Genomic DNA, 26,535 nt, shown 5'->3' on the forward strand with positions numbered 1-26,535 from the left:
ATGTCGCCAACTACAGAATGTGCAGCCTGGAAGAGAACTACAGCTCCTTCTGCACAGCACCCTGAGGTGACACCTCCACATTCAGACCAGGTTCAACCTGCTCTGGAACGTACCACTACCCCATATTCTGTACATCCCACCACAAAAAATGCTCTAACTGTGCAAACAGAACCGAATGCCACCCCATACACCAACATATGTGAGCTCTGTACCTGTCGAGATGAGTCACTGTTATGTGTTGGTCTCAGCCCAACGCAGAAGCTCCACCGAGTGCCTGTGCCGAAGCCCAACACCTACAAGAAGGTCCTCACCACCCTGTAAGATCCACCTTTCCTCCCTTGTGCTCTGCACTCTGCCTGCATGGCAGCCTTTTCCTCAAGGTCTTCCTGGGCCTTCCTCATCTCCCCAACCCACATGGACTGTCTGCTTTTATCTTTTGCTTATCAACTTTTCCTTGTCGGCATTCTCCTTCATACTGTGGTTCCCTTCTCTGTTCTTTAACTCGCAATTGCCCTTTCTCTTTTTCCATATCCACTTTTATTCGGCTGCTTCATATCATTGCTGAACCTTTGCTCTCCGGATTTTGCTTTACAACTCATCTCCTTAGTGAGGATACAACAAAGTGGCTAAGAGTCGATTATGTAACCTGGCTGCCTGGGTTTGAATCTAGGACTTTCATTTATAAACTTTGTACACATGAGCAAATTATTTATTCCTGTGACTCCATTTCCTCATCTGTGAAATGGAAATTATGATAGTTTCCATTTCATAGGATTGTTGTATGATTTAGATGAATGAGTACATGTAATACATATTGAATACCTAGTGTGTGTGTATGTATATTAGCTATTAATAATATTATTCAGTCCTTCAGCTATGTCCAGAACTCATCTTTGTCTAGATGGGAAGAAAGGTAAAAAGGCATAAAAGGGGGAGATGGTATATAATGAAACGCTAAAAGACCATCAGACACTAGGAGCTATAATTCTTCAGAATCTGTAATCGCTGAATTGTGGAGGTGATGGAAAACTGTAGGATAATCTGAAACTTTACTTGGAGCTAAGAGAGTAATTGTTAAATAGACAAAAAGCAGCCTAAACAAAGGCATGACTGCAGCAGTAATCAGGCTTTAGTAGACCAGTCTGCCTGCAAAGAATTGGGTTAGGAAGCAGTGAAAGGTATTACTATGAAAGACCTTGAATTTGAACTATAGGGGTTTGAAAGTTACAGTGAGATGTGGAGAGTCACTAAACATTTCCAAGGAAGAGCGGCAAATGATTAAAGCTGGAGGGTTTGTTGTTGTTTTGTGTATGTTGTTTTTGGAGACAAGGTTTTGCTATATATAGCTCAGGCTGTCCTGGAACTTACAGCATAGCCCAGGCTGGCTAGATGGATAAGCAGACTTACTTCACCCCACTCCAGAAATTGTAGGTAAACTGAACAGGAGAGTGTTGCTGAGGGTAAGAACAGAATTAAAGGTCAATATTCAAAGTTATTCAGAGTGAAACTGAATGTAATGTATTTAATAGCTTCTCTTAAGCTTGTGTTACTCAAGGATATATTCCCATTTTTTTTTAAAGTCACAAAACCTGGTGACATATCCATGTAATCTGGCACTCAGGAGACTGAGACAGGAATGTCAGGAGTTTGAAGCCAGTGTGGGCTATATAGCAAGACTGTTTCAAAAAAGCTAAGGGCTGTGGTTGGGGTTCAGCTCAAGTGATAGAGTGCCTGCCTAGAAGCCATGAAACCTAAATTCAAACCCAGTATTGCCAAAAACAAAAATTAAGGGCTGGATGTAGAGCATTGCCTAGCATTCGTAAGTTCCCTGAGTTCAATCCCCAGCACCTCCAAAGGTCACAGAAGTATATCACCCACTCTTCCATGCCTACCACCCATAAGATAACCCCTGTTATACACCCCTGTGTGTCCTTCCTTCCACTTTCTCTCCTTTGCACTTTCTCCCTGATGAGGTAATACTTCACTCCTTCTCATATTTGTGTTTTCCCCTCTGCAACAGAGACCTTTCCACATCATCAAATGAGTTCCCCTCATTTCTAACTGTCCTCACCCTTCAGGGATGCACTTCCTTCTTTCTACGTGCTCGTCCTTCCTAAGATCACTTAGGCAAAGCTCTGGTGTTAACTTTCAGAGTTTTTTATTCTTATTTGCTAATAATGATAAAAATTTCCCGATTTTCCTGTTGAATTATTTATCTTTTTCTCATTGATTTGTAGGAGTCAGTTTAAATACAAATGATTTCGGGAAAAATACTTGCATTCAAAGTAATTGACTGGCATTATATAGCCAAGAGATTGGACAGGTGGGAGTTGAACTTCTAATGAGATGTTTCATCATTGTGAGTGACACTCTTCCCACTTTATTTCTTTATTAATTGCAATCTGAAAAACTGGGAGTTCTGGAAGTTAAAAAGCTGGTGACTTTTCCTGTATTTGAATATCCCCTCCCCCAGGTTGCAACAATTCTTTCACTTACTCTGCTCATTGTTTTCCTACTTATTCAAGGATATAAACTGTTTCTTCACAGAAATTTCCATGGAAATGATATTGATTATATTGATAACAATGCATGGAAAGCATATTGTTGGACTGAGAAACTGTAAGTATTTTCTTCCCAAATACGAATACAAAAACTGCATTGTAAGAGCCTCCTTGGTCCAGAATTTTGAGGTCAGTATCTCTGAGAAAAGGTATTTCCCCTCCACATCCTGGATTGACTGCTACCAATTAAAATTCTGTGGTTATTTTTTTTTTAGGGACTGGGGATTATAGCTCAGTGATAGAGCACATTTGTCTTGCATGCGTGAGGCCCTACAGCCAAAATGAAAAATAAACTTTCATGGTTCCTCTTTGAAATAAATAAGAGGTAATTTAAATTGATTTTCCATTGTACAAATAATACAAGTGAAATAACAGGAACAGTGAAAACCCTCCTTGTCATAATCCCCCACCATTGAGGTAACCACTATTCTGAGTTTGGTATCTATCCTTCCAGATCTTTTCCCATGTATTTTCCTACATGCATATTTACATACAGCAAATAGTTTTATTGCCTGATTTTCATCTTTTTTTTACATAAATGGTAACATCCTGCCTCTTGATTCTTTCTCTCACTATGTCATGTTTCTTTCCTTCCCTGTACATAGAACTTTCCCTATTCATTTAAACTCCTGCATAATATTCTATAGTATGGACACATCATGGTTGATTTCATAATTCCTTATTTTTTTAGAGCATGTCAGTTTCCCTTGTTGCACTCATAGCTACAGTGAACAACCCCGTACATACTTCTTTTGTGAGCATGGACAAGGATTGCTGTACGTAGGGATCTAGGAATGGGATGGTTAAGGTAAAGATTATTATAGATAGGGAATTTTAATTGCCCTCCAAAAAGTGGTGCCAACTTACATTCCAGGCAACAGAATATGACAGTACTCATTTCCCCATACCTTTCACCACTCGAAACTCTCCATCTTTTTGATGAATTTTGATCCAGAGATAACCTTTCATCTTCCAGAATTCTCAGTGAAAATCGCCTGACTGAATTACATAAGGATTCATTTGAAGGCCTGCTGTCGCTCGAGTATTTGTAAGTTAGTCAGTTGATCACATTTATTTGTGAGTTACTATCTATGAAATGTATAAAGGGTTCAAATGAGATAATTTCTAAAATCTCCTCCAGCAATAAAATTCTGCACTTGTGTAAGTCTGTGTGGGTCTCAGACTATCTCTGGCATTAAATACTTCCTATGCATTTTCAGATTTCTAAAAATTATATAGACAAGATACAAATGTAAAAAAAAAAAAAGAAAGAAAGAAATTCAACTTACAGCAGAAAACAGGTAATAAGGCCCAAGCATTTATGGTACTCATATGAAACTTGTTTTATAAGTGTTCCTATGCCATATACTTCTTGTATTTATATTTAGTCTATAGCCCATGGGTCAAATCTAATCCACATGTTTTTGTGTAGCTCATAAGTTAAGAATTGTTTTACATTTTTAAAGAGCTCATGTTAGTCACTGTTTTGTCACTGTAACCAAATGCCTGATAAAAACCTCAAGGAGCAAAGACACATTTTGGCTCAGTTGAGCAGTTTCGGTCTGTACCTGCACTCTCCATTGTTTCGGGGCCTCTGGGAGGCAAAGGTGTGGAGGACAAGGCTGCTAACCTCATGGCAGCCAGGAAGCAGCAAGAGAGAAGAAAGAGGGTCTTGGTCAAAGGCATGCTCCTAGCGACCTGCGCCTTCCACCTTAGCCTCACTTTCTAATCGCTCATTCAGCTGTGAGCTTCTCAGTGGGTGAATCCATCAATGAAGTCAGTGTCCTGATGATTCAATCACTTCTCAATAATGCCACCAGCTGGTGACCAAGTCTTCAACACGTGAGGCTTTTGGGGGCACTTCCTATCCAAACCATAGAAGGGCTGTAAAACAAAGAAGAGAAACAAAAAAGAATTTGCAACAGAGATTGTGTGTGGCCTACAAAACCTAAAATATTTAGTATCTGGCCTTACCAAAAAGGTTTGAAAAAGTCAGATTAGTAGGCTGGAAGGAATTTTTTTTGTGTGTGTGAATATTCCAGTTTCATTTTCTTTTAAGTTGTTCTTTGTTTTTTGTTGTTGTTTTTGTTGTTTATTGTTTTATTATTCATATGTGCATACAAGGCTTGGGTCATTTCTCCCCCCTGCCCCCACTCCCTCCCTTACCACCCACTCCACCCACTCCCTCTCCTCCCCACCCCCTCAATACCCAGCAGAAACTATTTTGCCCTTATCTCTAATTTTGTTGAAGAGAGAGTATAAGCAATAATAGGAAGGAACAAGTATTTTTGCTGGTTGAGATAAGGATAGACGAACAGGGAGTTGACTCACATTAATTTCCTCTGCATGTGTGTTACCTTCTAGGTTAGTTCTTTTTGATCTAACCTTTTCTCTAGTTCCTGGTCCCCTTCTCCTATTGGCCTCAGTTGCTTTTAAGGTATCTGCTTTAGTTTCTCTGCATTAAGGGCAACAAATGCTAGCTAATTTTTTAGGTGTCTTACCTATCCCTCCCTTGTGTGCTCTCGCTTTTATCATGTGCTCAAAGTCCAATCCCCTTGTTGTGTTTGCCCTTGAGGGATGGAAGGAATTAAAATTGCCCACGGGAGAAGAAATATAGTCATATACATTAATTTCAGTATTACTAGCCTAAGATGTTTTGACATTATAGTCTAAATTAAATTAACATTTTAATATTATCTAGCTAAACAGACAAATTATATAAATAATATTAAATATTATATAAATTAATTATATTAATAATTATATAAAATTAAATATTATATTAAATATGTAAATATTATCGAAATGACTAGACTACCAGGAGAACAGACTAATATTAAGTATTTCAATCCAAAAATTGTTATACCCATTAGTTGATTTTGTTTTGTTTTGTTTTGCTTTTGCAGTACTGGGATTTGATCTCAGGGCCTTGCACTTGTTATACAGGCATTCTACTACTTGAGCACACATCTAACCCTTGTTATACCAATGATAAAAGTAGGTAGTTGAAGCTGGGTGTGGTGGTGCACTCTGGTAATCCCAACACTTTGCAGGTGGAAGCAGAAGGATCTCAAGTTAGAGGCCAGCCTGTGCCACACAGCAAGATCTGTCTTAAAAACAAAGTAACATTTAAAATGATGCTTAAGTGGTTACCTAGAAACATTTACACTTAAGTAAGCCTACCAGAACCGTCCTTAACTTTTTCTTTTCTTTTTTGTGGTACTTGTCTTACTACCTTTGCCTGGGATGGCCTCAAACTTGAGATCCTCTTGCCTCTAAACCCTGAGTAGCTGGAAATATAGCATTACTACCACCCCTGGCTTCCCCTAACTCTTCACTAATTACAAAATAAAAATCTCACCAGCTTTTAGTATTTCTATCTTCAGAGATAACAAGGTACTATGTTCTCTGCCTTGAAAGCTTTTTTTTTTTTTTGTCCTTTGTCCAGGGGGTGCAGTCATGTGTACTTCACTAAGTTTATTAATGCTTATATTAATTAGCTTACTAATCTAATGAGCTTTTTTCAAATCTCCTTTCAAAAGAAGACTTTTGGAAGCAGATGTAAAGAGCCTCACATGGCACAAAATATAGTCCTTTGAATCATCAACCCTTCTAGATTCTTAAGGCACCAACCACTTCTGTATTGGTCTATTGGGGTTCCCCCACCATCTGGGCTCCCAAATCTTACTAACATGGTTTGGAGAAAACCAAATGAGATAACTGCTCAATGGAGTTGGCCTTTGCTAGTTCTGCTTTGAAGTACTTTGTAAGCTAATTATATCACATTAGCATATGTATTCTGCATCATCTTTTAAAATTTTACCAATAAAAGAGCTAAAATAGAACATGCTATGCACTGTGGTGCCTGGTATGGGAGGCACAAAGATGAGTAAGACAGGATTCCTCCCCTCTAAGAACTCATGGGCTCCCAGGGGAAACAAATACATAACCTCAAACCATAATACAGCAGAGGTGCAGAAGAGGTTGGTCAGGAAGAAATAAACTGCATTCCTTCTAAGTACTCATTTTTCTTCTCCTACTCACTCCCCAGCTAATCATTGACTTTACAAACATTTGGCTTTACTCAAATATTTGTGTCATTCTCAAACATGCTGGGCAAGGAGGAGCAAACAAGACCTAGTTCAAGCTTTCAAGGAGAAATGGGATGCAAAAATAACCATTAAACCATAAACCATAGAAACATTAAGAGGTAAAAATTGTGTCTAGAGCACAAAAGAGGAGAAAAATCCTTCAAACTGGGTCAGGAAAGTTGTTCCCAGAGCAATGCTGCTTAAACAGGACCTTAAAAGGTCACTGGGACACATCAGAAAGGCAGCTTGGTGAGAATACGCAGAGTTTGCAAAAAGGAGAGTGGGAGAAAGGCAAAAGGTAAGAAAGTGCTTGAGGAATGCCATGAGCACCTGCAGAGTAGAAGAGAGGGAGAGTAGGAGATTGCATGCAGACCATCTAGGACTCTGAATGCCAAGAGAAGAAGTCGAGATGGGGAACCACATTATCAGAGCCAAGCTATAAGACGACCTTGAGCCTGCTTCAGAATTTCCTGGAGGGCTTGTTACAACTTGATTCTGGACACCACCCCACAGTTGCTGATTCAGTAAGTCTGTAGGAGCCTGAGAATTTGCATCCTTGAAAGTTCCCAGATGGCAGGTGTGGTGGTGAATGCCTGTGATCCCAGCACATGGGATTCTGAGGCAGGAGGATCTCAAGTTCAAGCCCAACCTAGGCTAAGGAGAAAGTTCTAGGCCACTGGGCTATATAGTGAGATCTTGTCTCAAAAAATAAAAACAATTCAGGCATGGTGGTACACCCCAATGATCCCAACGCTGGGGAGGCTGGGGCAGGAGGATCAAGAGTTCAAGGTCAGCCTGAACTACATACTGAGACCCTCTCTCTAAAAAAAAAAAAAAAAATTCCCAGTAATGCTGGTCTTTGAGAACCACTTCTGGAGAGTCTATCTGATGACTATTCAGAATTGATCAGAAAGGGAGAGAGTAGAGGTAGAGGTAAAGACACCAATCAGGAGAGTTACACCTGCCCAGGTGAGCAGGGGAACAGTGAGAGACAAGCTGGAATGGAGGAAGAAGGAGAATTAACTGTAGAAAAGGATGGGTGTTCTGAAATAAAAATCCAGGTACATGTTGTTTTTCATTGTCCTGCCACTGTACAACTGAAGCAGTTGTCTTCTTGGGATATTTAGTCAATATGAAACAAAAAATAAATTTGTATTAACATGACAGGATAATTTTGAATCAGTTCAAAGTCATACATGAGAGGAGCAACTGCCTTTCAAATGATATGAAAGGGTATCTTTTATTCTGGTGTTGAACAAATTAACAAAAACAGAATTAAATCAGGAAGGTATATATACATGTATGTATGTGTGAGTGTGAGTAAAAGAGGGAGGGAGGGGAAGGGAGAAAGAGAGGGAATGAGAATGAATATTCCTTTTAATATTAGCATTACGCATAGAACTTAAAAATCTTGAATTCAAAATATGGAATTTGATGAGAATACAAAAGGTCACATAATCCTCCTGCAATCAGGAAAGATTATCTCCAAAATCTATCAAGATCTACAGTTGTACATCTTATTTATGAAAATCATGAAGGTGAGGTTCTTAGGTGGGAGCAGGATTAGGGGGTTCTAGAAAGTTCAAATACAAATCCAAGGGTTTAGAGTTTAGAAAAAGACTATGTTTTCAAAATTATAGTCTAAATTATATCTATTCATGCTAATTTGACATCTAATAGCTAATCGATAAAATTTTCCTTTATTTTTCCTAGAGATTTATCCAGCAATAAAATACAGTATATTAAAAGACATACATTTGAATCACTACCTTTTTTGAAGTTTGTGTAAGTTACTTCATTATGCCTGGAATCTTGCTACTCATTTTGAAAGATAATTAAAATTTTGCTAGTAGAAAGTTACTAAAATTATTCAGCAGGTTCTTTTAGTCTGCACCAAAGATGACAGTGAGAATCATTCCAGGTCAGAGTGAAACATTCCAGAGCAGTGCTTCTCCATCAATGTGACTTTACCCCCTGGTGACACTTGACAGCTGTGGATATGCTATTGGCACCGAGTAGGCAGACAATAGGGATGCTGATAAATATCCTGCAAAGGACAAAGAATTGTCCAGCCCAAAATGTCAGTAGCACTGAATTTGTGAAACCCTGTTGTAGAGAAAGATCACTTGACACAAGTAATCATTGAGCATTCACTGTTTTGTATTTAATGCACTACATTTGTAAAAATGAAAGCATAAATCATAAGCCAGTCTCATTCACAGCAAGATTTCTTTAATGTATGGGGAAAGTATTGACATTATAATTCATCACATGTAAGAATCACTGCCAAATGATGAGTGTTCTGAAAGAATGTCTTTTTCCCCTCCTTTGGCTTATGTCTTTTTTTATAGAAATCTTCGTGACAATTTGCTCATAGAGCTGAGCTTGGGAACATTTCAGACATGGCATGGAATGCAGTTTTTCCACCAGTTGTAAGTAGAATAGAAGATAAATATATGTTTGAAACATATGCTTATTTATGTGTTAAAAACCTTGTACCATACCATTTAGCTGTACAAATTCTGTGAATAGTATGTCTTGATACATTCCATTTTTACAAATGAGGAAACTAAGGCACAACAGGCCTTGTGTGACTTGTATATCACATGCTCTGCTTCTAGCTGATCTTTGGCATGAGAAATGGCAATCATCATGCATGGAACACTCAAATTAGCACAATCATGGCCCCCAGTGGTGCCACTCTGATATATGAATGGTCCTTGAAATTCTACTCAGAAGCTGAACACTGATTCCTTCTCACATGCAGAGGTCCTAACTGCTTAAATGTTTGCAATGTAGAGTTGCATGCAAAGAGCCAAATTTAACACAGAATGTTCCAGGAAGCAAATGGAGTAGGTGGGTTTTCTCAGTGTCAGTTTCTTCTATTATTATTGTTATTATTATTATTGTTGTTGTTTTGGTGGTTGTAGGGTTTGAACTCAGGACCTTGCACTTGCTAGGCAGGCACTCTACCACTTCAGCTACACCCCCAGCTCTATGAGTTTCTTCTATTTTTTTTATTGTTTTATTATTCATATGTGCATACAAGGCTTGGGTCATTTCCCCCCCCTGCCCCCACCCCCTCCCTTACCACCCACTCCACCCCCTCCCTCTCCCCCCCCACCCCCTCAATACCCAGCATAAACTATTTTGCCCTTATCTCTAATTTTGTTGAAGAGAGAGTATAAGCAGTAATAGGAAGGAACAAGTGTTCCTGGTTGAGATAAGGATAGCTATACAGGGAGTTAACTCACATTAATTTCCTGTACGTGTGTGTTGCCTTCTAGGTTAATTCTTTTTGATCTCACCTTTTCTCTAGTTCCTGGTCCCCTTTTCCTATTGGCCTCAGTTGCTCTTAAAGTATCTGCTTTAGCTTCTCTGCATTAAGGACAACAAATGCTAGCTAATTTTTTTAGGTGTCTTACCTATCCTCATTCCTCCCTTGTGTGCTCTCGCTTTTATCATGTGCTCAAAGTCCAATCCCCTTATTGTGTTTGCCCTTGATCTAATGTCCGCATATGAGGGAGAACATACAATTTTTGGTCTTTTGGGCCAGGCTAACCTCACTATGAGTTTCTTCTAAATGGGAAAGCAGAAAGAATTCCTAAAAACTTGCCACAGGATACCTCTCTCCCCAGTCACTCAGAATATTATTTATCAAGTAGTATATACCTCTGAAGTTGTGAGTCATCTCTCGGCAGTGGCAACCTTTGAGGTACAGGAAAGATGGTGCTTATATTAAGCTATATGGTGAAAAATATTCATAAAGAAAGTACATTGCTGTAGCACGATTCCATATACCTTCTTTTCTGACTGCCTTCAGCAAGAAGTCAGGTTTTATTTCCTTTTAGAGCAAAAATTCTATGATGTTCACTGGGCCAGGTGGTAGAACACTTCTATAATCCCAGCACTCAGGTGTTGGAAGCAGAAGATTCTTGATTTCAAGGCCAGACTGGGTTACATAACAAGATCCTATATCAAAAAAAATCCATGATGTTCAATAGCCTGAAGGGCATTTTAGACTCAAGGTGAAAATTTTCTTCAAAAACCAACTTGGAGAAAAATCATCCACCCACCTTGCGCATCAGAAATCCAGGTTCCCAAGTTCCCTTCTGGTTGAGTAGAGTAGAAGATAGAGTGAAGGAGAGTAGAGATGTGCCTGGAGGTGGATTAACTGTTCTTGCAGATGCTTAAGTGTAGCAGCCTCCTTTATCCCTTCATCAATTTGCTGATGCCTAACTTAGGGAACAAACCCTAGAGGTCTTTGCTTTGCAGTCAAAGTAGGGATGGGTGATCAGTAAGGAAAGACTCATAAAGGAGGATGCATTAACCTGCATCTCTAGTTAGTGCATCTTAACAGGAAAAGGCATTTGCTTCCTGGTGATAAGAAAATCAGGGCTGAGTTTGAACATTAATATTCATTATCATGTGATCTAAATGGAGCTGTACCTCTCAAACAAAATCATAGCTAATTTCAAAGCCTGGCATTGGTACAATGAGGCAAGTCTGGTATGCCTCGCTCTCAGGAGGCTAAGGCAAGAAGATCTCTTCAACTCAGGTGTTCAAGGCCAGACTGGGTACAATATTGAGACATCATCTCTTAAAAAGAAAAATGACTCACTATGGTCACACTCTACCAAGTGTGTGTTGGAAACTGGCTATTTTTGTTGAAATCTTTCCAATAGATGAAGCTAATTTGCTTCAGGAAACATTTGCCATAGTGAGATATAAGCCTCTTGCATCTCTTTCCAGAGGCAAGTTGACAAGTGAAGATACAGTAATTTTATGACCAGTATGACACAGCACTGGGATATTTGTGAGTTGAAATACTACTTTCCCTGCATTTGGAAATTTGTACAAAGGTCCCAGCTGAGGTAGATTTGTCAAGAGTTGAGTGGACTCTAAGCACTAGGGCTCCTTACTTGCACTCGGTACTGCCAAGATCCTGTTTGGGGCCCTAGCTATTTCCTTTTTAATATTCATTATTTTTGTCTACTGGGATGAGGCTGTATCACCAGGTGTGGCAATACACAGGAAGGAGGCCTCCCAGACTGCTGCCCCCTAGAAACTTCTGTATTCATAAAGCTTGCATGTTTTTAGTTGAGACAGTCTCAAATTAGACAAGGTTCTGGCCCCACAAACTCTGGATTCACCCCTGGGTTCCAGATAATTACAACCCAGTAAATCTCTTGAGTAAAGCTTCTATATTATTGGCAAACACGGACCCAACTAGTTAGCAGTGTGTTAGGCCCTCTATTTTGAATCTAAAATCCACCACAGAGATGAACCAACAACTCATTAGCAAAGCATCACTCTTTGGATGATCATAATAATCATATCATTGTTTCAGGTGAAATCAGGAATAGAACATATTACAGAAAACCAGTAGTGGTTGATAAACCTAAATGTTAAGTTACTCCCTCCTCCCCGACCCCAAAACTTTAAAGTGCTTCTCCTTCATTCTCCTACACAGGTCCTGACTGATGGCTTAGTTTTTTAAATTCTTTTAGTTGCTTCATTGGTTCTAACAATACAAGCTCCATGATTTTAGAAACTGAAGGATTCCACCAGGTAGAAAGGATATACCTTATTTGGATAGAGCATTTTCACAGGGCTTGTCTGCCTCTTCAGGATTGTGCCAAAAATGCAAAGCACTAAGAGAGAAAAAGAGGAAAATCCACACTTTATCTCATTAGGGATATTGAGAATATCCACAAGCAGGAGCGGCCACACTACGAAGGCAGACTGAGCTGCAGTCTCACAAACACCCTGTTGCTTCCTCCCAGACCGCTAGCATTGCTTCCTACAGATAGCTTATGGCACGCTTCAGGCTGCAGTCATCGCTTTTGATTTGTACTGGAATCCCGGCAGCTTCTCAGGTTGAGAGAGGCCAAATCACTAAAGATGAAAATAACAGCTCAGGTCTGTCCTTTGGGATGATTTAGGTTGGCTGCTTAATTTTTTTTTTCTTTTTTTTCATGGGATTGAGGTTTGAACCCAGAGCTTCATGTTTGCAAAACAGCCACTCTACCACTTGAGCCACACCTCTAGTCCATGGCTGCTTAATTTTTAAAGGTTCAAAAGTTTTGAAGAAGCGTTCAAAACAACTGTTATATCTCTCTTATTCCAGCTGACAAGGTATATTTTAAAAAATTACTTAGTGTTTCTTAAACTTTGGCTCTGAGGCTAATGAAAAGTTTGCCAATCTTTGCTCCTGTAAAGGTATCAAGGCTTCAAAAAGACAATGAACTATGAATCAGTGCCTCTTAGTTTATCTGTAAAATGAGGGAATTGAGCCAAATGTAGAAATGATTTCCCGTGTAGTGTCCACTGGGAATCTACAAACATTTATATCATTAGGTTTGTACAAAAGAGTTGCTGTAGATGGATGGCAGAGCTACTTGAGAGGGTGAGGTAGGAAGACTTCTTGAGCCCAGGAGTGCAAGGCCAGCCTGGGCTATATAACAAGGCCCTGTACCAGAGGAGAGAGAAATAGTTGGGGAGTGAAAGGAAACGCAAGAGACAGAGACAGAGAAACAAAGACAGAGAGAGGCAGGGGGAGAGAAAGAGGGAGGGAGATAGAGAAAGGGAAAGGAGAGAGGAAAAAAGGAGAGAGAGAGGAAAATAGAGAACTGACACCAAATGTAACCTGTGGCCTTGAAAGCTCAGCTCTAACTATTCAGTAGTACATGGGCTAATGGTCTGACCTAAGGCCAAGTGTGAATTCCTGACCTCAGAGCTGATCCAGAGGTTTGACAGGACCTGTGACTCTGCCCTTTAGCTCCTCTTTCTTACTTTGACTAATGTCCCCAGTCTTCTCACTTAAAGAGTCCTCCTCATTAGGCAGGAGTCTACCTTGGCTTTGGGCAACCTGATTTGGCATTTCCTCTCCCTAGAAACCCTGCAGACTTTGGGTGAACCACCATCTACCCTGGCCTGGAAGAATAGTGATGGTCAGGCCCAAATCTCAATGGTCCTGCCTCCACCCTGGCCACCCCCAGTCTCCAGCAGCCACTGTAGGAGTATCTAAATGGTCCCCTGGGAAGCAGGGGAGGCCTTGTTTATGTGGAAGTGCTCAGACCCTGGGTGGCAGGTCTTGTACAGAGAGAGCCAGTGTCTTCCTCATCTTAGGGATCATCCTCTTTATGTCACAGGTGCTCTCCTCCTCTGTTTCAGATGTACTGGACCCCAGGCTTATCTCGGCCATCAAATGCACAAAGAAGATTGTGACCGGATTAGGGGGAATGAAGAACTGGTGAGGAGGACACAGTGGGACTAAGGAAACTGTGACAGAGAAAAGGACAGTAGGCAGGGCCTCATGGATACATCCTTGTAGCAGTCTAGAAGAATGCGGGTTAGTGGAAAGACTTGGAACTGAGTTAGAAGGCCTGGTTTTGGTTCTTTCTCTGACATTGTATTGAACAAATCTTTTGGTTACAGGAACAGAAAACAACTTAAGCTAGCTGAGGGGACTTTATTTTGGAGAAGGAGGTGTTTCACTCAGCCCACTGAAGGGATGCAGCTGGGCCTCAGCAAGAGCACGGAACCAGGCTAGAAATTCTGTTGGTGCATTCATGCCACTCTGGTCTCTGCAGACCGGCTTCCTCTGCTCCCCAGTTCACAAGACAGATTATAGGCCCCAGATTTATGAGCTAAAGTCCTCAGCAACCATAGAGAATGAGGAGGCTCAGTCCTAGTCCAAGATCCTGAGCTAGAGAATCTGATTGGTCCAGTTTGGACCATGTTTCCCCCTATCCAATCAGTTGTAGGTGTGGGAGAAGTTAAGCAATGAACACATGGCTGCCCCAGGGGCTCTCTCATAATTTAAAGTGTGGTGCTCATTCACCGAGCAGACACCATCAAAGCTTTCAGCTTCTCAACAGTGGACGCTCAGGTGGCCACTTTCCTTCTCTGTGCTTCATATCAGAACAATATGACTGCCTCTACAGGCAGCTGTGAGTGTGGAAGGAGCTGGGTGCCTTGTAGACTCAAAACACCATCTGGGAAAGGACAAGGGGATTATCAGGGCTGATCTTTCTGAAAAGTCAGTGGTTGCCCCTGGGATTTTTTAAAAATTAGTTTCAGTCCTATAAAACAGTGCTGTCCACTGTCAGAAGGAGATAAGGATTTAAAGATGTGGGAATGAGGGAAACATAAACAAAGAACCAGTGGGGTCAAGAGGACAGACCAGAGAGCTAGTGATGAAGGGGATTCTTGGTGTTGTTCTGCAGAGAAGACTTCCCAGGAACTGGTCTGGTGGATGGAGAAGAAACTGCTGAAATGAAAGCAAGAACCATGTCTTTTTTCTTCACAGGGCAAAATGGAAGTTGCACTGTTCAGGACGGACACTCTCCCACTGGGTGACGGGATGTCAGTTGGGATGAAACAATGTGCTGGCCCACTGGGGAGTCAGCCCAGGACCTCGGTCTTGGAACTTGGAGATTCTTCACTAAATCTTCCTCTTGCTTCTACTTTATGTTAATTTCTTCTCTTTCCATTCACTAGTAAAACTGACCAGAGTCCCAGGAATAAATGCCTTTTTAGACTTCCTACCCTGTGACCACCCAGGCCCAATAACCTCATTCCTGTCATTAGGAAGCCAAGAGGACCACCATAAATAAATATCTGTATGGGTTTATGACATATTAAAGCATTCCTTGTGCAAACAATATATTCATTATTAATTCCATGTAAATTTGAGTGCCCACTAAAATAGGTGTGTGCTAGGTAGTAGAAGGAAGACCAAACATACTATTGCTGTTCATGTATGGCAAAGGCATGTTTGCAGGGCCCTCCCTGAGAGCTCTCATGACAACCAGTGGGAAAACACCATTCCTTTTTAAGCATTTTTGTGACAAATTAGGGAGGTCTGTGCCATTTGGTAAATCAAGGAAAGAGGGATTTAAAAAAAAAACAAAAAAGAAAACTCCACTCTGCAAGATCCTGCTGAAGTATGAAGGGTGTCCTAGCTATACCCTCCCTGGGACAGTGAGCCAAATGTCCTCCCCCAGCTTCCTATCTTACTTGGTACTTTTTCCCTTTTGACAGCACTGAGGTTTGAACTCAGGGCCTCATCCTCAGTGCTCTACCACTTAACTCATGCTCCCAGTCCTTTTTCAGTTAGTTATTTTTTAGATAGGGTCTCACCATTTTCCCCCTGGCAGGCCTCAGACCAAGATCCTCCTATCTCTGCCTCTCGTAGCTGTAATAAATCACAGGCATGCCTGGCTTGTTCGTTGAGATGGGATCTCACTAATTTTTTACCTGCACTGCCTTCCTCCTGATCTCTATCTCCCTCGTAAATAGGATTACAGGCATGTACCACCACATCTGGCCTTGGTACTTTCCTCTCTTTATTGCTTCAGGGTGACTAAACACATGGCCTCTGACACCAGCTTCCTGGGTTCTAATCCCAGTTCTAAACCGATGGCTGGCCGGTTACTTATCCTCTCTATCTCAGTTTCCTCCTCTGTAAAATGTTGTGAGGATTAAACGAGTTAATATTACCCCTGGCACACAGTAGGTATGCAATAACTAGCTTACACTTACATAGAAATGTCAGATACTATAAGTATTTATTTATGACTTTCCCAACAAATCATACATTAAGGACAGAAATGGACTTGAGCACCTCGTACCCAGGGCTCAGCACCAGATACTCGGCCAAAGTGCAGCAAATAGTCCACAAGACCCTCCCTTGGAAAAAGCCATCACAAAAAAGAGCTGGTGGAGTGGCTCAAGGTATAGGTCCTGAGTTCAAACCCTAGTACTGCAAAAAAAAAAAAAAAGACCCAGGGCCCATGGGCCATAAAGTCTTGGCCAGTGTTGTGTCATCCGTGCAGAGGTGACTCTGAGTCAGTTCCAACCCCTGGAGAGGGAAGACCTCAAAGTTGATTCCACTTTGGCTGTTCTGTGTTTACCTTGTCCCCACCTCCGCCCTCAGTATTAAGTATTTAACTTCATAAAGGAGCAAATTAAACTTCAAAATGAAAAAAGACAAAGAACCCTTTGACAATCAAATACATTCACTGTTTTCCATGTACTTCTGTGGAACGGGCTCCTTATTACTGAATCCTTGTGTCTCTTCTTTTTTTCTCTTAACTCGGAAGCTCCAGTCCTTTTCTGGGCACGTGGAAGAGCAGGAAAGATCCAGCTTTCTCTCGCAAAGCACTGGCCTGGGAAAGACAGGAAAATTCAAAATAGAAAGTAGATGGCCCATGGCTTTGGGGCCTTATTGTTTGCTGTCACCTCTGGCTGACCCACTTGTGCTGAGGCACAGCTGGCACTTGGCAGGATGTTAGTCTAGCACTGGGGTTTCTGCTTTTGCCTGTCTCCTCCATGCCCACAGGATAGGAATGACCCCTGGGGAGCCTGAAGCCCCTGCCTGTGTGCAGCATTGGGTAGTGTTCAGTGCATGTTCCTGGGTGTTATTTCATCTGAGCCTCACCCAAGGCCTGAGGCTGAGTCACAGGAAGAGCCTGGCTAGGCCTCGAGAACAGCAGTCTAACCAAGTCACTGAGAGAAGTTGCCACTGGGCTACCCCAGGCTGGGAGCCTGGTACTCAGGGCTCTAGGTCATGGGAAAACAAGTTGTTCACTGCTAGGGGAGGTGAAGGCCTCTACAGGAATTGGGAGTCAGGAGGTCAGAGTTCTCCCTGGCCTCTAAATATGGGGCAGGTCTCTTAAGAGCCCTGTTACATACCCTGACCTTCAGGGGACAGCAGAGGCACTCTAGGCTGTCACATTACAGTTGGCAGCAGCTCACATTTACAAGGATGTGCTCTATACCAGGCCCTGTGCCAAGAGCTTACGCAGAGTATCTCTTCTAGTCTGAACTCAACATGTCAGCATGTAGCACTTTAATGTTCTTCCAGTCAACCTTAGCATCTTAGCACACAAGGAGCAGGCCACAGGGGAGGGGAGTTCTCTCTAGTTAATGTGGCAGCCTGGTGTTCAGACACTGCCTTAGCACATGCCTGGGCTCCACTGCTCACAAGTGGGTTAAATAAACCATTTTAGCTTCTCTGAGCCTGTTTCCTCACCTATGATGTGGGCATAAACCACCTCCCCCCACAACCCCATGGGTTGTTCCTAAGATGAGGGGAGAATGTGGTCAAGTTCTCCAGCCTGGTGTCTGGCAAACAGTCGGTGCTCAATTGTTGGCATTAGTTAGGGCCAGGGCCAAGAGAAGCATCGACACCCCGTCAGTTAGGAGAGGCTGCAGTTGATCACTCAGCTCCACAGAATCACAGGGAGCCCTGGCAGGACAATTGGGATCTTGTAAAGCTGCGTCTGCTCTGTGACTTCCTGTGGCTGAAACCTGATGACAGCAGAGTCACCAGGTTCCTGAGTCAGGACCCACAGGGGAGCGCCTGTTTCCTTTAAGCAGGAAAAGGGGGGCTGGGTGGACAGGAAAGTGTGGGAAGGTCTGTGGGGACTTTGACCTCTCATCTCAGCACGGTCTGATGAGGGCACAACAAGTGCCATTAGAGGGCAAGTAGGTTTAGTAGGAGAAACTGGGTTGAGATCTTGACTGTACCATTTCTGAGCTGTGGCCTCATCTCTCTATGCTTAGTTTCCTGGTGTATAAAATTAATATAGTGCCACCTCCCGAGGAGTGGGCTGCAAGGCAGGTGAGGGAATGGTTACTGCAGTGACCAAGAGCTGCTAGCTGAACAGCCCGTCTCTTGTGTGCACCCCCAGGTCTGCCGGCAGGCTCTGAAGTTTCTGATGCATATCCGGGCCCAACCCCTCATCAACCTGCAGCTGGTGAACCCCTCTCTGTACGACCATGTGGAACGCATGCACCTCATTGGCAGGAGCCAGGAGCAACTGAAGCTTCTGGGAGACTTCCTGGGTCTGTGCCGGAGTGGTGCCCTGAAGGAGCTGAGCCAAAGTAAACACTCTCCACCTGCACGTTTGCACACCATGAGCCCAGCAAGTTGTCCACCTGAGAGAAATACCAGAGCTGGGTGGAGAATTTCCCTTTGTGCTTATGAAATCACTGCATTCTTTGGCACTGGTTTTTGGGTTTTGTTCATATATTCACTCATTCATTCAACAAGCCAGGCAAGTTGTCTCTGTAGAAGGCTGAGCAAGGTAGACCCGGGCCTCCCTCTGGAACACTATGGCAAGGAGTGCAGATGAGCCAGCAATACCTCCAACAAGGGGGTGAGGGTGGAGAGAGAGGAAAGAGATGCTGGAAGCACAAAGGAGAGACTTCTGATCTGGATTAGGGGAGGACAGAGCCTGAAGACTTCCTGGCAGATGTAACTCCTAAAGTACGACCTGAAAAGTGAATAGGAGTTAAAAAGGGGAAGAGGAGGGAAAAGAATGACCTTTGTGAGCCACAAAGGGTGACAAAATACATCAAAGGCACAGGGAGAACTTTGGCCAGAGTGGGAAGGAAAGCAGGGGGAGTGATGAGACGCCAGCCAGAGAGGCAAAGCCCAGCCTGCTCTCATCCCTTGACTGCTGTCCTTGGCAGACCACACCCCAATATTGCAGCACCCTGAGGAGGCCCTTCTAGATCCCCTCTATCCAGAGCCTGAGGCCTTTTGTGCTCATGGCCAGGAGGTGATGCTGGCTTCAGGATGGACTTAGAGGTCCTCTGTGCCTGTCACAAATGCCTCCCAGTCATGAACCCAGCACAGGGTGCAGCCTTTGAGAGGCTACACTCTCCGGGGCTCTTAGCAGGGCAGGCCTTAGGGTACAGCCAGGCCCGCTACGCAGCATGGGCTTTGTGTCCATCTTTGCTGGGTCATTGGAGACTGGGGAGGGAGCTTGCAGTCCAGTTCCCCAGCCTCACCTTCCCAAGGAATGGGACAGAAAGCACCGTCTGAGGGTGTCTTCTGGGGCCTGGATGCCCTTCAGCTCTCCCAGAGGCCCATTGCTCTGCTCCTCAGGCCTGGTGTGTCCAGTGCAGATACCCCAGCTTCTCAAAGAAGTGCTGCAAAAGCTTTCTGCTAGGCAAAGGAGAAAGCTGGCCCCTCTCAGCCCAGCAGAACATCCAGCTGATGCCCCAGGGCTTTGTCTTCTGAAGGGCCTGAAAGAGAAGAAAGCCCCCTATGGGCTCTGCCACCCCAACATCACCCAGATACCTGGGGTCTCCCCTTTGCAGTGAGGCTGACTCACTTCATTCTGAGATTCCACAGCCCAAGGCCTCAGAGAATCTGCCTTCCTACCCCTGCCCAGGGGTGAGAGGGCTTATCATCCTCCCTGGCACCTGTGTAGACCTACAGACCTGTGTGGACTAGGTGCCTGCAGGGTGAGTTCTAGGTGCAGGCCACCCTCACCTGTCTTGCTGCTGAACCATCTCTGAGCAACCCCTAGTGGGTGCCCAAGCCAGCTTGCCTCATCTCCCTGACCTGCTATCCATCCTTGGGCTGCAGCACTGCACACGGATTGTGCAGCCAGCCTACTAAAGGGCAGGCCACACCTGTGGAAGTTCCATTTTAGAGGAAGCAGAGGGCAGGCAAAGAGCATGGAGCAACCCTGGGCCACATGACTTGGGGGGAATGGCTTTGCCTCTCTGAGCCCAGCTTAGCCAACTATAAAATGGGCCAGTGATCCTGTGTTCATGTGGCTTTCCTTGTGGTGAGGGCCACAAACAACCATAGATGACAGGCACATGGCCTGGGTCAGCCCTGAAGGAGAATGCTGACCCAGCCTGGGCAGGGGCCTGTGGGCCAGGGAACTCCCAGAGAAGGTAACGTCTGAGCTGAGGGTTTGTGGAGTTTTTTTTTCTTTAAAAAGATACTTTTCTTCTTTGTAAAGATGGTCAGTATTCAAAGTACTACTTTATAAAAGGCAGTAAAGCAGAACATTCAAATTGCCTTCTCAAATTCCACTTTTGTCAGCTCCCAATCGTTACCACAATGCCAGGAGTTAGAATAATAACCAGAGAGAAGAAAGAGCAAGGGAAAGGCCTGGCTTTTTGTGGCTGAAGGACCTGTGGTGGGCAGTGGGCACCGCTCAGGGCAACTGGCTGTGGGTGCCAGGGGCCAGAGCTCAAAGATCCTATGTGTCTCACTGGAGGCCTTTGGATTTCATCTCCCCACATGGGAGCCATTGAAAGGTATGGGAAAGACCACTGTGGCAGCAATGTGGTGCCAGAGGTGAGAGCAGAGCCCTTGGAAGGTGCTTGTATGACAACACCCAGAGCTAGGGAGGCCTGACTGTGATGGCCAGAGTAGGGATGAGAGGGACAGAGGGGCTGAGGAGACATGGGCAGGTGCTGACTGTGGGAAATTAAGTCAGAAGGAGCTGCCCTGTGCTAGCAGCAGCACAGTGGCGGGTTCTCAGAGAAAGGGAATCCTCAGCAGGCCTGAGACATGTCTTCAAAAGCAACCTCTCAGGCCTTTGGGAAGGAGTCATCACCGAAACTCCCCACAGGAATGTCCCCACCTGACATTGGTTCTCCTTCCAATAAGCCAACAAGGAGGTAGGTCTCAGACAAGACAGTGGCACCCGGGCCACCCACTCAAGACCCATGGCCTCTCAGCCTTGCCAGGGCCTCCTCTACCCCTCACTTCATAGGTTACAGGAGTTAAGAAGCAACCGTGGAGGATCACCGTTTTCTAGGTCCCCCTGTATTCCCCATTATGCAGTCTTTCTCTTCTCTTTTCTACAAATAAAATCTTTCCAACCTCTGCAAAAAAAGAAAAAAAAAGCAACCCTGGGGGTGGGGGAAGAAAGAAAAAAAAAAAGAAGTGACCTTCTCCTGTCTCCTAGAGCCCTGACATTTCCCTTGACCCCTTCATAGGCAGCCTCATGCCAGAGCACTGGCAGGGGTCTCCTCATTGTGTGGGTGGAAAAACCAAGGCCCAGGCTGGGGTGTGCCCAGTGCACAGGCATTTCTCTCCAGAGGCCAGAATGAGTGGCCCCTCTCCCCAGGCCAGTGCTCTTTTTGGTCCTGAAAGCATTGAAGAAAAATCAGTTACAAGGCCTTGCTGAGAGTGTGACAGGCCCAGGGTACAGTGGCTCCCAGGGAAGGACCTGGGAGGGCAGATTACAGGGATAATTCTCCATCAGATCAGACCCCCCCTTCCTGCCAGCTCAGGGCCAGTTTTTGCCCTCTCCCATGTTTTCTCAGTGATAGTGGCAGCTTCTGTTTCCCAGAAAGCTGAAAGTTTAGTGGGGAAGCCAGCATAGTAAACTGAGTGATGAATTTATTCTCATGGCTCAATGTGGCCTGCCAGGGCGCTTGGGGGACTTGCCGCCTCTGCCCCAGGTGTCTGGGGCATCCAGGCACAAGTTCCCAAGCACCCTCTGACTTGGAGTGTCCTCTACCCCAGTACCCACCCAGACATGCAGACAGGCCAGCAGGGTTCTGTGCCAGGGATTTTCTGCAGGCGTTTCCTCTCCATTCCTCAGGATGTGACCTGGGTCCCTGCCATTGATATGGTGGGAACCAGGGCGGGGCTTGTAGCCCAGGCCTTATTCTTTGTCCTCCCACCTCTGAAATGGGATCTGCTGTGCCTAGAACACAGCTCAGTTCCTCTCACAGAACATGAAAACCAGATACCTGAATGTCTGTCCTTCAGCTCGACAGGGGCTACCAGAGGGCAGTGGCCATGGCTGTGTACTTCTGTCCCCAGCACTGTACCTGGTATGTAATGGCAGTGACTCAATGGCATGGATAACTGGAGCCAGACTCCTACATTCAAACTCCAGCTCTGTCTTTTAACTATGTGACTTCAGGCAAGTTATTTAAGATGCTTCCTCATTGTCTCAAAATGGGGGTTACAATAGGCCTGGCCTCACAGGATTACTGTGAGAATCTGCTGGATGAGTATGTGTCAGGGCTCAGCCCAGTTCCTGGTACCAAGCGTCAGCATTCATCATTCTCAACCTCCTTATTATTATTAGTCATGTGTTTACTATGAGCTGGCCACTGTGCCAAATACTTTGAATAAATTATTTGGTCCTCAAAACACCTCCATTTCTCAAGGGAAAAAACCTGAGGTTCAGAAAGGTTAGGTAACTCACTCAAGGTTCCATCAGCTAGTTAGTTTAGCCAGGAGACTGGGGTGGAGCACAGACAGGCTGACTGTGCTCTAGCCCTTCCTGGCTAATGCAGGCGGGAGGGTTTCTGGCTGGTTGGTGGTGCTAAGGGAAAGAAAGCAAGCAATGCAGGGATGTCCTGGCTGCGGGAGCCCTTCTAAGAAGCTCTTGTGTTTGTTTTGCAGACTCAACCACAGGAATTATCTCTTGGAGTCTCCCCACAAGTTCAGTGTTACTGACCTCCAGCAGGTGGGCGTGTCGTGCTTCCCCTGGGCCTCCCTAGAAGGGGGTCTCATTCCTAGAGAAATCAGAAAGGAAAATGAGCAAGGGGGTGCTGCAATTTATGGGGGCCAGATAGCAGAACCGGCCTCCCTGCTGCCCCAGCCTCCTGGGCAGTGGCAGGCCCCAGCCCCTCCAGCACATGCCCGGGATCCCAGGGGGAGAGTGGACACTCCTTTCCTCCAGGTACAGGAGAATAGATGTGGGCCTCATCTTTAAGCCCCATACTCCAGTGACCTCAGGGCATAGGCTGGACTGACTCAGGGAGGTCTCCTTACCCTCATGGGTCTGGGGGAGGGTCTGAGGCAAGACGCCAGAGCACTGCAGCACAACCACCTAAGGCCCAGCCTGCACTTGCCCCTGCAGATCGCAGAGGGGGTGTACGAAGGGTTCCTCAAGGCCCTGATCGAGTTCGCCTCGCAGCACGTCTACCACTGCAACCTGTGCACCCAGCGGGGCTTCATCTGCCAGATCTGCCACCACCATGACATTATCTTCCCCTTTGAGTTTGATACCACTGTCAGGTATGTGGGACACCCAACCAGCCACTCCCACGCCCACAGCCTCACCCAGTGTCGCTGGTGGTAGCTCAGGCTCTGTTTTGCAGGGTCACACTGTAAATCTACTCTGCCACTGCCCAGGGTGGTGAGGGTGCCCAGAACCACCTGTGCCCTGGGCTCCCAGGGCTCCTCTTCCCCCTTATCACTGCCATAGGGATGAGGCAGCTGCTGGCTCTGAGCAGGACCTCAATCTGTAAATGAACCTAGGAGAGGCTGCACACCATGCAGCCCTGGCCCTGGAGCACTGGCATGCATGAGGCCCAGCAAGAGTAGTGCTCATTCTTGTCCCAGGTTATTTCTAACTATCTGAAGTCTTCAAATGGAAAAACTCCCCCAGCCTTCCCTCAGCTCAAGTGGGAGTGGAAAGTTGACCTGGTGGGCAGTGGTCCTTCACCTTCAGTAGGTCTACCTGCCAGGGATGAACCCTGAACAGGCTTGGGCCTGTTCAATTGTACTGTGAAGATGGGCAGGAAATAACTTAGAGCACTCAGGCAGCACTTATAAAAAATGAAGTGAGACACAGAGTATCAGCCTACAGGTCGCATCATCTGAAGTAGCTTTCAGTGTTGGTTGGAGGGCACGCATGCAGGCCCAGGCTGTGCAGAACACAGCCTCACTGTGGGTTCTGCCCAGAGCTCTGGCCAGCCCAACCACAGGGCACACCCCACCTCACTGTCACAAGCAATGCTTACTGCTCTCTCCAGGTGTGCAGAGTGCAAGACCGCCTTCCACCAGAGCTGCCAGGAGGTGGTGAGAAAGGGCTGCCCTCGCTGTGCCCGTCGGCGCAAGTACCAGGAACACAGCATTCTCACCTAGCCCCAATGTCTGACCCACCCGAGGCCAGGGGAGCTGCAGCTCAGTCATCCCAGATGGCCTTGTTGACAGCCAGGCTCCTCTGTCTCTCCAGTGAGGAAGAGGAAGACTCTCAGGTGTGCCCAGAGCACAGGCCTCCCAGAGAAAGCCCATGCCCAATGGTCTCTCACTACTGACTTTTCCAGGTGGCAGGGACACCAGCAATAGTCAAAGGGGGCTTTTTACCAGGCCTGGCTCACCTCACTGTCATAGTCCCTCCATCAGGGCTGTTCAAACACTGTGTGGAAACAAGACTTGGGGAACATTTTCAATTCCACATTCCTGACTAAAAGGTCTAGTTTTTTAAGATGGGTTTTTCCCCCTTCATATTTCAACAGAAAATATTTTTTTATTCCTGACCCTATACAAGTCACCCAAGGAACCCAGGCCTTCCCACCCTGAGCAGATGGGCAGGAGCCACCCAGGCCCAGCCTGAAGGCAGGCAGAGGATCAGGCAGCTGTGGGCTGCTGCCTCTCCTTCACTCTTACTGGCTCTTGCTGCCAACAGCTCAAGTGCCACATGACCCTAGCAGGGAGGGGTCAGTCCTAATGACCACCATCTTCCTCTCTTGCCTCTTCATGACTCCCTGTCCTCACCTGAAAAGTTTCCTCCCTTCCTCTACATTAGGACCCCTAGGGTCCTGGTCACAGCAGGAGCAGGGGACTGGCCCCAAACCAGCACTGTCAGCACTTTGAGCTTTCCTTGGTTCAGGGAAGGCCATCGTCTTGCCCACCCTCTACCCACACCCTCCTTACTCCTTACAGACAGCAGGGGCCACCCCTGCTTGACTAACCCCGGCTAGGACAGACAGCAGCAAGCCCAGGCCAGGGACCCCAGAGAAGGTAGCGAGCCCATGCCAGTGGCCAACCTTGGGCACCATGCTCCCACTGTGGAGATGCCATCCTTCCACTGCTGAGGTGTGCAGGCTCTTGCAAGAAGCCACCCCATAAAACCTCAGTTTTACAAAGCCATGAATTCACCCAGTTCTACCCAAAAAAGGTTCTAGAAGCAGGACTGCCTTTTAAGGGAGCCTGAGGATACTGGGAGGCTGAATTGTTCTCAAGTGAAGTTCAGATCCTTGAGACTTAGGGAGAATGTGGACATGGTCTCTGCTGCCTTCCTCTCCTCTCCTGAACCCAGCAGCCGCTCTGGCCATCCCACTGTATACTCAAGCCTAGAGTTGGAAGCCTCAGGTGGAGCTGCACCTGTCAATGTCAGGAGATGAGCTTTCCCCCACCCTCTCTGAGATGAGGCTGGTGAGTCACCTGCCTGCCCCACAGAGCTTCAGGAATTGTGCAATAGAGCAGAGGGGGCGGTAGGCAGGCAGTGGAGGCTGTCACACAGCCCCTCCATCCCCATCCTGGAAGGTGGTGCACACCATGCCCAGAACACCAAAGCCTCCTGAACCTGAGCTGGAAAGTGAGTGCACGGCCCCACCCCACACCCATAGCCAGCATTATTGCTCCCCCACAAACAGCCTGATCAGAGCCTCATTGCCCCCAGGTCCCTAAGCAGGCAGGAGGGTGACCTGGGGTGGGCCTTGGGCCTGGGAGTACATTCCAGAAGGTGCCCAAGGAGACAGCAGGAGTGAGACCCTAGTTGGCAGGGCCTCTCCCATCCCTGGGATTCTGAGCATTAGAGTTGGCCCCCTCCCCATTACCAACAAGCTGCTAATGCTGTCAGGTGAGTTGACTTAACCCCGCGCCTCCAGGGGAAGCTCATGTGAATCTCAGTAGTGCCCACACTGTTCCTGAAATGTTATTTTAGTGAGTAGGGCTTGGCTCTGGCGAAGTGCTTTGCAATGTATTGGAGGAGCTGCTGCTGTGTGATGTTTGAATGATCTTGCAGTAAAGACTTGATCTTTCTGATAATCACTGTCTGGCTTCTAAATCTTGACCACCAGCCATTGGAACCATCTGGTAGCCCCCCCTCCATTCTCCTGTTAGTCCCTGGGCACAGAGGAGGGGTCTCTGTGACCACTGTCACACACTGGCTTGTGTGCCAGAAGTGGCGAGGGGGAAGTCTGAGTAAGCAACAGTGTTCAGCCTCACCTTATCATGCCCTGGGGTCAGTACCCTGGGTGGGATTTCAGGACTTGGGAGGTTTATTCACATACACTCTCTGTAACAACTGAAGCTCATTCCCCAGGCTTCTCTTCCTGTGCCTTGAGTGCCAGAACACAGCTTC

The 26,535-nt window shown here is 45.6% G+C and overlaps 1 protein-coding gene across 1 annotated transcript; it reads left to right on the forward strand.

Annotated features, from left to right (window-relative positions):
- LOC109693881 (uncharacterized) lies at nucleotides 1-26,219 on the forward strand. Its single transcript, XM_020175484.2, has 7 exons — nucleotides 1-317; nucleotides 3,538-3,609; nucleotides 14,483-14,607; nucleotides 18,331-18,547; nucleotides 22,842-22,905; nucleotides 23,302-23,459; nucleotides 24,200-26,219. The coding sequence occupies exons 1-7, from the start codon at nucleotides 1-3 to the stop codon at nucleotides 24,309-24,311; spliced, it is 1,065 nt and encodes a 354-aa protein (XP_020031073.2). The 3' UTR covers nucleotides 24,312-26,219.
- The last annotated feature ends 316 nt before the right edge of the window (nucleotides 26,220-26,535 follow it).

Source organism: Castor canadensis, chromosome 11, assembly GCF_047511655.1.
Source record: "Castor canadensis chromosome 11, mCasCan1.hap1v2, whole genome shotgun sequence".
NCBI classification, from domain to species: Eukaryota; Metazoa; Chordata; class Mammalia; order Rodentia; family Castoridae; genus Castor; species Castor canadensis.

Excerpts from the sequence above, each read along its gene's own strand:
- LOC109693881 (XM_020175484.2), top strand. The coding sequence starts at position 1 with ATGTCGCCAACTACAGAATGTGCAGCCTGGAAGAGAACTACAGCTCCT. Across the intron at positions 22,906-23,301 it reads GTGTTACTGACCTCCAGCAG|ATCGCAGAGGGGGTGTACGA; the intron begins GTGGGCGTGTCG and ends TTGCCCCTGCAG. Across the intron at positions 23,460-24,199 it reads GAGTTTGATACCACTGTCAG|GTGTGCAGAGTGCAAGACCG; the intron begins GTATGTGGGACA and ends TGCTCTCTCCAG.